Source organism: Giraffa tippelskirchi, chromosome 1, assembly GCF_054371585.1.
Source record: "Giraffa tippelskirchi isolate mGirTip1 chromosome 1, T2T-mGirTip1v1.2.pri, whole genome shotgun sequence".
Taxonomy (NCBI): Eukaryota; Metazoa; Chordata; class Mammalia; order Artiodactyla; family Giraffidae; genus Giraffa; species Giraffa tippelskirchi.
Genome location: NC_137275.1, coordinates 41,397,026 through 41,407,790, shown reverse-complemented (window position 1 = coordinate 41,407,790; position 10,765 = coordinate 41,397,026). Strand labels below are relative to the sequence as shown.

General features: G+C 42.9%; 1 protein-coding gene across 4 annotated transcripts in view; it reads left to right on the top strand.

The window, feature by feature from the left end:
• Nucleotides 1–3,494: 3,494 nt before the first annotated feature.
• The window catches only part of SPMAP2L (sperm microtubule associated protein 2 like), a 38,751-nt gene continuing 31,480 nt past the window's right edge, over nucleotides 3,495–10,765 (top strand). For all 4 annotated transcript variants that reach the window (XM_081588929.1, XM_081588924.1, XM_081588916.1 and 1 more), the window contains exon 1: nucleotides 3,495–4,114. In XM_081588929.1, the coding sequence (XP_081445055.1) occupies nucleotides 3,640–4,114 (475 nt within the window). In that variant the 5' untranslated portion in view covers nucleotides 3,495–3,639. The remainder of the gene's footprint in view (nucleotides 4,115–10,765) is intronic.

Below are 10,765 nucleotides of genomic sequence, written 5' to 3'. Positions count from 1 at the left end.
TGACTGAGAATTTCTCCAAACTAATGTCAGACACCAAACCAGAGATCTCAGAAGTGCAGAGAACATCAAGTAGGATAAATGCCCCTCAAAAACTATACATAGGCATATCACTTTTAAGCTGCAGAAAATCAAAGATGAAGAAAATTTAAAAACCCAGAAAGGAGTCAGAGGGAAAAACACCTTACCATCAAGGATCAAAGGTAAGAAATACATTAGACTTCTTAGAAACTATGGAAACAGGGAGAGTGGAATAAATATAGCATTGAGAGAAAGCACCGTCAGCCTAGAATTTTGTACCCTGTGAAATCCTTCAAAAGTGAAAGAGAGGGCTTCCCTGGTGGCTCAGTGGTAAAGAACCCTCCTGCCAACATAGGAGACATGGGTTCTATCCCTAATTCAGGAAGATCCCACAGGCGTCGAAGCAGCTAAACCCTTGTGCCACAACTACTGCACCTGTGCTCTATAGCCCAGGAGCTGCAACTACCGAAGCCCGGGTGTCCTAGAGCCTGCAACTAGAGAAGTCACCACAATGAGAAGCCTGCACAATGTAACCATAGTGTAACCCCCACTCACTGCAGCTGGAGAAAAGCCCACACAGCAACAAAGAGCCAGTGTAGCCAAAAATAAAAAAATTAATTAAAAAAAATTTTAAGTGAAGAAAAAAGAATTTCTGAGACAAATATTGAGGGAATTTGTGGCCAGTACTTCTGCATTGCAAGAAAGATTAAAAGAGAGAAGAAAAATAATAGAGTTCAGAAATTTAGATCTATATAAAAGAAGAACACTGGAAAAAGAATAAGTGAGGATAAAATTAAAACTTATTTTTCTTATTCTTAATTGATCTAACAGATTACAGTTCCTTCAGAATAATAACAGCAACCACTATATTTGACCATGTACGTTTATGTGTGTGTGTAAATGTTATGACAGCAGTGATAGAAGGAATGAGAGGAAGGAATTAGGATTTAGTCATCATAAGGTTTTCACACTACCTGTAAGATGGTATAGTGTTATTTAAAGTAGATTTGGATTTGTTGTTAATATATATTGCAAACTCTAAGACAACCACTGAAAAAATGAAGTTATAACTGATATGCCAAGAAAAGAGAGAAAATGAAATCAAGTAAAATGCTCAAAACCACAAAAGGGAGAAAAAGAGTGGAAGACAAAAAGAGAAACAATGAACAAGGACAAATAGAAAACAATAAAAATATGGTATCTATTAATCCAACTAAATCAATAATCACTTTGTAGGTCAAGGGTCTAAATGCACCAATTGAAAGAAATTGTCATGGTGGATTAAAAAAAAAGATCCAGCCATATGTTGCCTTCAAGAAACTCACTTTAAGTATAAAGAGACATATGGATTAAAATAAAATGAATAGAGAAAGATATAACACTAATCAAAAGAAAGCAGGAGTAGCTATATTAATTTCAGACAGAGAAGACTTCAGAGTAATGAAAGTTATCAGGAATAAAGAGGGCAGTTATATGTAAAGCACAAACAACATCCAGCTAAAAAGCCTCTACATAGCAAAAGAAACCATCAACAAAATAAAACAGCCAATGGATTGGGGAAAATATTTGTAAACCACATATCTGATAAAGGGTTAATATTAAAAATATATAAAGAACTCATACACTCCATTACAGAAAAATATAAAGGACAAAGGACCTGAATAGACTTTTTTTTCCCAAAGAAGTTCTTTTATAAATAACAAGTACATGAAAATATACTCAACATCACTCATTGTTAGGGAAATATCAATTAAGCAATGAGATATCCCCTTAAGCCTAGTAGAATGACCATCATCAAAAAGACGAGATAACAAGTGCTGCCTTGGATGTAGAGCAAAGGGAATCTTTGGTATTGTTGGTGGGATTGTAAACTGGTACAACCACTGTGAAAAACAGTATGGAGGCTCCTCAAAAAATTAAAATAGAACTACCATATAATTCAGCAACTCCACTTCTGAGACTATAACCAAAGGAAATGAAAATACTAACTCAAAAAGATATCTGCACCATCATGTTCCTAGCAGCATTATTTACAATAGCAAAGACATAGAAACAACCTAAGCGTCCGCTGATGGGCAAATGGATAAAGCAATTTGTAATGTATATATATGTATTGTACACATACATGCATACATATGGTGGAGTATTATTTAGCCATAAAAAAGGAAATTCTATCATTTGCAGCATGGATGGACCACAAAGCATTACGCTAAACAAAATAAGACAAGCAGAGAAAAGCACATATTGTATGATTTCACTGATATGTGGAATTTAAACAAAACAAACACAAACTCTGAAAAAGAAATCAGATTTGTGGTTACAGGGATGGAGGGGTGTGGCCGGGGACAGGGTGGGTCAAGGAAGGTGGACAAAAGATACAAACTTCCAGTTATAAGTTAGTACCAGGGACAGAACGTTCAACATGATGATTATATAGTTTACACTGCTGTATGATATACAGAGGACAGGGAGGCCTGGCGTGGTGCAGTCCATGGAGTGGCGAAGAGTTGGACACAACTTGGCAACTGAACAACAACAATAATATACAGAAAAGTTGTTAGTGAGTAGATCCCCTTTAGTCTAGTAGAATGGCCGTCATCAAAAAGATGAGATAACAAATGCTGCCTTGGATATAGAGCAAAGGGAATCTTTGGTACTATTGGTGGGATTGTAAATTGGTACAGAATTTTCATCACAAGGAGAATTTTTTTCTATTTATTGTATTAATATGAGATGTTAACTAAATCTATTGTGGTAATCATTTCACAATATGTGCAAATCAAACCATCATGCTGAACACTTAAAATTTATACAGGGATGTTTGTCAATTATTTCTCAGTAAAACTGGAAAAATAATATAGTTTTTTTAAAAGAAGGGGATTACATGGTAAAGAGGTTAACTCTCTAAGCAGATATAATGGTCCTAAATGCAAGTGTATGTGTTTTGAAACAGACTTCAGTTCAGTTCAGTCGCTCAGTCTTATCCAACTCTGCGACCTCATGGACTGCAGCACGCCAGGCTTCCCTGTCCATCACAAACTCCCAGACCTTGCTCAAACTCATGTCCATCTAGTCGGTGATGCCATCCAACCATCTTATCCTCTCTCGTCCCCTTCTTCTCTTGCCTTCAATCTTTCCCAGCATCAGGGTCTTTTCCAGTGAGTCAGTTCTGCGCGTCAGGTGGCCAAAGTATTGGAGCTTCAGCTTCAGCATCAGTCCTTCCAATGAATAGTCAAAACTGATTTCCTTTAGGATTGACTGGTTTGATCTTGTAGTCCAAGGGCCTCTCAAGAGTCTTTTTCAACACCACAGTTCTGACTTAACACCACAGAAACAGACTTCAAGGAGGCAAAAACAGCAGATCAGGAGCCCGCCCCTCTTCTCCTTTTCAACTGCTTCTCTTTTCTCCCAGGCGGAGCCCGGGTGGGCCCCAGCAGCTTGGAGCGTCCCCTTGGCAACTGGAGAACGCGCAGAGAGGGGCCCAGGGGGCGGGGCTTGTCGGGCGGTGGCCGCAAGCGGGTTGGGCTCTCTGGGGCTGGGCGCGGGCCGTCCGCATCCTCTTCCATCTTCTGGAAGGCGACCGGCGTCGGCAGGCAACCAGCGGGAGCTTCTGGGCTGCCAATGGAGAGCCAACAGTTTTCGGGTCCTTCTGGGCTGTCCGCTGGGCACCACACGGCAGAAACATCGACTCGCTCCGAAGCCCTCCAGAAGCCTCTTGTCGTCAGGATATTCGACGTGAACAACCAGCCAGAAGAGTCTGAGGAGGCGGGGTTTTCCGAGGAGGCCGACGAGCAAGACCAGCGAGGCGAGTCCGAGGAGTGTGCAGAGTCCGACGAGATCCCCAATCCCCCCAAGCCCTGTAAGCTCTACCAATCCTATGAGTCCCGCAAGCCCCTCAGACCCCAGGCACCCTGCGAGCCCCATGAGCCCTGTGAGGTCCGCAAGCTCCGCGAGCCTCGAAAGCCCCAGGGCCCCCCTGTTCCCCGCGAGCCCCACAAGCCTCAAGAAATCGAGTTGCTTCCTGGAGCCTGCATGATGGTCTCCCCATCTCTAATCATGAGACTCCCGCCACAGCTTCTGCCGTCTTCCCTGAGCGGTAGGTGTTGGGGTCTCTCCGGGACAATGAGCAACCCAACCCCATCTAGACATGGGGACTCTAATGGGAATGTGTGTCTGCAAGGACCCATTTTGATTTAAAGAAAGGTGGTACTTATGTCATTTACCTACTGCTTTGCAGTGCCCTGTCTTTGGACCTGAAGAAGCCCTGATAGGAAATCGAGACTCTTCTTAATAAAATGATCTCTTCTTTCTGCCTTCTCTCCACCTGGTGACTTCCTAGCTGTCCTAGTCACTGCCACTTCTTTTTGAAGCCCTTCTTAAGACTTCTGTAGAGCTAGACATTGCAGTCGTCTGGGTTGCCGCGTTGAACTTAGCTCTATTATAGCACTTAAGATTTTTGATTATATCACTATCTCAACCACGGGAGGGATCTTTGGAGGGAAGACATTTTTGTCAGTGTTTGTCACATTGTGGCACTCAGTAAATGCTATGACATTGTTAAAGATATAGTAACAAACCACTCATTGTGCAAAATTCAAAGCGTACATTTACTGCGTGTTTACTATATGCTCAGTCTTCACCAGGTTCATAAGATAACAGGGCTGATGGGATTTTGGGTATAAACATCCAGCTCACTTATGGCTTCTCATTGATGGCTCTACCCGGAACAATTCCTTATCCAAGCTGGGCTTCCAGTCCCTTGGCTGACCATGTTTTATCTCATATTCTCCTTGACTTGTCTTTGTCAGTCTCGATTCTATGGTCTGTCATTTCAGTTGCTTACCCACAACATCTTCCACCACCCCACTGGCTCTCTGGCCATTCACCATACTTCTCCTGGGAAAACCTCAACCCTCGTTAAGCCCAACCAGCCACCCTCTGCCTCCACCTGAGCAGCTGACTCTTCCTGTACAAAATCACACAGCCCTAGTGACTGCTTTTATTTCAGTTTCATGACCGCAGATCTCAGCTGGTCATTTGGCACTGCCTAGCAAGCCCATTTTATTCACCTAGCAAATTAGTTCCCCTAATCTGTGAGAAGATGTCTAAACGTCTTCTTTACGTCTCCTCCAGCCTTCACATCTTTGACTCCAAACAGCTGAAGACCTTGCCTCACACTTGAGAAAATAGAAGCAACGTCATTAACTCCCTTATTGTCTTACCACTAATCTTTTGCGTTAGTTGAATCTGCATCCATGGATTCTGTCTTTTCTCATATTTCAGGGAAGAGTCACAACTCTTTCTATGAGAAGCAAATCTTCCACACGTGCTTTGGATTGCACTCTTGTCTCCTGAAGAACTTTGTTCCAGCAGTTACTCCTCTCTCTCCTACAGGATCAATTTCTCCCTTTCTAATGAATCAGACCCATGAGCAGACACATACACTCTAGAATCTTCTGTCTTGAAGTAACCCTTAACCTGAGGTTTTCTTCAGACCTTCCTCCTTCAATCAACTCCATTTTTTCTGCATTTTTCTGCAAGTCATCGCAGACCTTGTCAAAAGAGTTGTCTGTACTCACTGACTCCTTTTTCTTGCCTGTAATTCTTTCCTCAACCCACCTAGTTAGGCATCTTTCTTATCCACTCCACTGAAACTGCTCTAGTTGACTGCCTTTCTGTCTACCGCCAACCCTGTTGTCATGCATGGAGATTTCAGTATCCATATAGGTGATCCACTTGGCTTCTTAGTTCTTTGACCTCTTCACCTTGAATGACAGGATCTTTCACCCCATCTTAGACATTCACTGCACTAGCCTTTGACGTCAATTGCTGTACCATTTCCAAAATATCTATCTAAAGTACTCTAATCACTTCCCATTTTTCCAGTTCACTTACTCTTCCTTGTACCCTCTCAATTCTTCAGCTTCAAAGGGACCTCTAATCCACTGATGCTATCAACTGTTCATTATATATCACTCACTACCTTATGTCTTTTTGTCTCTACTTTATCACCTTATAGTCCATGGTCTACCAGTGGAATCACTTCTTTGCAAGTATTGGCTTCATTATCTCTCCCTCTATCTCTCCTGCTTATTTAAATCCAGTTCTTGTCTGCACTTGAAAAGATGAAAAAAAGAGAGAGAGAGAAAACAAACAACTGTGTTGACTGATCTTTAAATCCATGACTGTAAACTTCAAGTGTGCTTTCAATGCTGCTTGGCAATCATACTACATTTCCCTGATCAATTCATTTTCTAACATGGAACCTATCAAACTACCAGGTTCTATACATATATACTCTAGCTTTTCTTTTGTTAATAATAGACAAACTGTCTTTGTTCTTACCAGAGGCCATTCTCTCAACCTTTATGTTAGATCCTATCCCACCTAACTTTAAGCTCTTTGCTCCCTCTCTTTCCCATATCATTTTATTTCACTCTCTACTGGATCATTCCTATCAGCACATGAACTTGCAGCAATAACTCCTAGCTTGAAAAAACCAAACCTCCCCTTAGCCCTGTGTATCCTTCCTGATACCACTCCTATTCTCTGCTCCTTTTTAGAGAAAAAAATCCTCAAAATAGTTGTTTATGAGTCATTATTTCCATGTTCTCTCTACCCATTCTCTTGAGAACCTACTTAAGCTTTTATCCCCTCTACTTAGCTGAAGTTGCTCTAGTTGAGGTCGCAATGACCTCTGCTTGCCAAATTCAATGACTGATTCTTCGTTCTCATCTTACTTGTTTGATACCTTCACTCCTTTTTTCTTGGAGGTCTTTCTTTATTTGACTGCTAGATACCACTGCCTTCATCATTATCCTACCTCATCAACTGTTCCTGACTCAATTTTGTTTGCTATATCATCTTTCTCTTCCCAGCCTCTCGGTTGAAGTGGATGATGGCTCGGTTCTCTCAGATTCTTTAGACTTTCCTTGTTCCCTGGGCAATGTCATCCGTTCTAGCTTTAATTGTATGCTGATGACTTCCCAAATTATCTCCAGGCTCAATTTCTTTCTTTCCAGAATTTTATAACCGGTTGTCTTTTAACATTCCTACTTGAATATCTAGTAGGAATGTAAAATTTAACATATCCATAACTGAACTCTTACTTTTACCCCCAAACTTGCTCTTCCTCCATTGTTCCCCATTTCAGCAAATGACACCACCATTCATTCATCCAGGTGCTCAGGTCAAAAACCTGGAGTCATTCTTGACACCTGATTTTCCTTTACACTTTGCCTCCAAGCCATTAGCAAACCCTGATTTTGAAATATGTCATGACAATATCCATTCTTAACATCCAGGCCTTCATCATGTTTGTAAACCACTGTCATCTCTTGCTTGATCTGCTGCAGTAGCTTCCACTCTTGCCCCATTCATGCATCCCCCACTCTATTCCCACCAGTTCATGCTTCATGTAGCAGTCATAGGGATCCCTTAGGACATAAATTATACACAAATTTTCTGCTCTTAGCTCTCCAGAGAGGTTCTCATGTCACAGAGTTTGTAGTTGAAAGTCCTAAGCAGGCCTACAAGGCCTGATCTGACTGTCTCTCCAGCCTCCTGTCCCACCACTCTCCCCACTGTCTCTGCTCTCCAGCCACATGGGCCTCCTTGCTCCTAACTCAGTCATTTCACTTGCTTTTTCCTCTGTCACCTTGCTCTTCTCTTAAGTATTTGTCACCTCCTTATACAGATGTACCAGATCACTCTGTCAAAAATGCTCTCTTCATCACTACAAATGACCCAATTTCATTCCTTTTTATGGCTGAGTAATAATCCATTGTATATATGTACCACATCTTCTTTAGCCATTCATCTGTCAGTGGACATTTAGGTTGCTTCCATGTCCTGTCTGTTATAAATAGTGCTGCAATGAATATTGGGATACATGTGTCTTTTTAAATTATATAAACCCAACTTTCTTAGTGCTTACTCAGTTGCTAATGCTATCTTAACATAGATAAAATCAGGTGAAATGAAGCATGTATTTGAAAATAGAGAAAAAAGCCACAAAAGTACAGACTGAGGGGTATGAGAGGAGACATAGCTTCATAGGTAGCTTGGGGATGTGATATTTTTGAGCTCTAGTTTGCATGGAGGTCCCAGTTTTTGTTGATGTTACGTCAGACAGAAGAGCTTGGCCTCTTCCTCTGCCTTCTCACCGGCAAGCAAAAGCCTTTCCCATACTCTCCCATCTCTTGACCCAGAGCTAAGGCAGCGGGGAGCACAGTGCAAGGGAGCTGTGCCTGAGAGAAGATCAAGGAAGAATGAATAGTAGTAACGATTATATAGCTTGATCTGTCATGTCAAAGAACCTTCCAATGTCTGTTTACATGGTCATACCCAGCATGGAACTCGACTACTTTAAGGACAATCTTCAAAACCATCGTGTACCTAAAACAAGCACAGATTCTACTTCAGAAAGCTCTGAGAAGTAATATAGGTTTTACTGAAGTATCTTCCATGGAATTATACCATCTCATACAGAGCAAAGCGGGCTAAAATGTTCTTGAGACACATCTCTTCCCAAGTCCCTGTCACCATGACAGCAGTTCCCCACAGACACCTTTCCTCTTCCTCTCAAGCTCCAGCTTACCTCTCTCTTGCCCCCTAGATCTGTTCTGAGAAGTGCTCCCTGCCTATCCTTGATAGATGAGTGGTGTACTGGTCACACCTGAAGGCTGAGCAGCTCAAACATGGGCTCCTTAAGAAGACGAGGTAGAGGGCAAGGTGGAGAGGAGAATAGTTATACTTTGATACCTCATCCTTTTCATGTTACAAACGCATACTGCTACAGGCGGAGGGAATCCGGTGTAAGGAGTGCCCCAGTCCCCATCAGGGAACAGCCTTGATCATGCTTCCTCCCAGCAGATGGCAGCCTGCCCCAGAAGATGGTTTGGAGCACAAGCCAGCTCATTCTACTTGCTGGCTTGGTGGTAACATGAGCAGTGTAGTTTGTGTGCTATGGAATAAAATACAGATATCTAAAGGGCATAGTACAGCGATAACATTTTGATTATCTCTTAAAGGGAGATGCTGTTCATCATCCTGCTTAGAATCCTTTCGGGGCTTCTTCCTGTCGGCCTTAGTTCAGTTCAGTTCAGTCGTTCAGTCATGTCTGACTCTTTGTGACGCCATGAACTGCAGCATGCCAGGCCTCCCTATCCAGCACCAACTGCCGGAGTCTACCCAAACCCATGTCCATTGAGTTGGTGATGCCATCCAACCATCTCATCCTCTGTCATCCCCTTCTCCTCCTGCCCTCAATCTTTCCCAGCATCAGGGTCTTTTCAAATGAGTCAGCTCTTCGCATCAGGTGGCCAAAGTATTGGAATTTCAGCTTCAACATCAGTCCTTCCAATGAACACCCAGGACTGATCTCCTTTAGGATGGACTGATTGGATCTCCTTGCAGTTGGCCTTAGAATAAGAACTAAACTCCTCCAGGGCCCATCATGGTCTGACAGTGAAAGTTAGTCGCTCAGTCGTGTCCAACTCTTTGCAAGTCTTTGGACTGTAACCCACCATGGTCCTCTGCTGGGGTTTTCCAGGCAAGCATACTGGAGTGGATTGCCATTTCCTTCTCCAGGGGATCTTCCCAATCCAGAGATCAAACCCACATCTCCTGTGTCTCCTGCATTGGAGGCAGATTCTTAACCTGCTGAGCTAACGTTGCTGTATGCAAGCTCTTTAGTTGCCGCATAAAGAATCTAGTTCCCTGACCAGGGATCGAACCCTGGCCCCCTGCACTGAGATGATGGAGTCTTAGCCACTGGGCCACCAGGAAAGTCCTTCTTGTATCACTCTGCAAAGTACTTTTTTTTTTCTTCCTGACTGGGAAAATAACTTTATTTTGTTTGGAGTAGTAGGCAGGGGTCCAGTCTTAGAACTTCTGAAATTGCATTTTGGTGCCAGTAGCTTTGGCGACCTCCACATTGAAGCACACTGCCTTGCTCAGGGGCTGGCACTCACCCACTGTGACAACGTTGAGGATTTTGACATCCCTAAAGCAGGAGGAAAGGTGCATGGACATATTCTTATGGTATGAAGCGGTTGGTGCTTTTGGGTGTAGTAGAGGTAGTCTCAGTGATGCCAGTGGTCCTCTGCATCTTCATCTTAGCCACTAAACAGGATCCACACTTGGATGGGATGGTACCATTGGAAAAGAAAGGGCATTTCTTCTCCATATAAGTGCCCGCCATGCCTCCTTTGGTGCGTTGAAGACCAGACCAATGTTCTTGTTGTATCAGGGGACCTTCTTCCTTGCCAGTTTCTCTAAGCAGAACCCTCTTATTTTGGAAAATGATCGGGTGTTTTTGGTAGGCATGCCCAGTCTGAATGTCTGCCATCTTCCTGGCTGCTTGAAAAAAGGCTCTGCAAAGTATTTTTGTCCTCAGTTTACAGATGAGGAATCTGAGACTAGGTAGTTTGTCTGCGGGTGTGTAGTGGTGGGACCAGCATTCAAAGCCCTGTCAGTTTGATCCAAAGCTTGGAATATCTCAGTGGCTAGACTGGAGTGAGAGTAGGGATCACTGGGAGAGAAGAATGGGGGGGAAAAGTACTGTTGTTAATCTCTAGGAAAAAGGAGCTGGGAAATATTTTAGGGACAGGGAGTGTTGCTAGAGTTGTGCTCAGGAAGGTCTGCCCCAAGGATGGATTGGATATTTGCAATCCTGACCTCGCCCCCAAAGAAATATGGCTGCGTGAACACTGCTATGTCCGAATCATGGCTCCAGCCACATTCT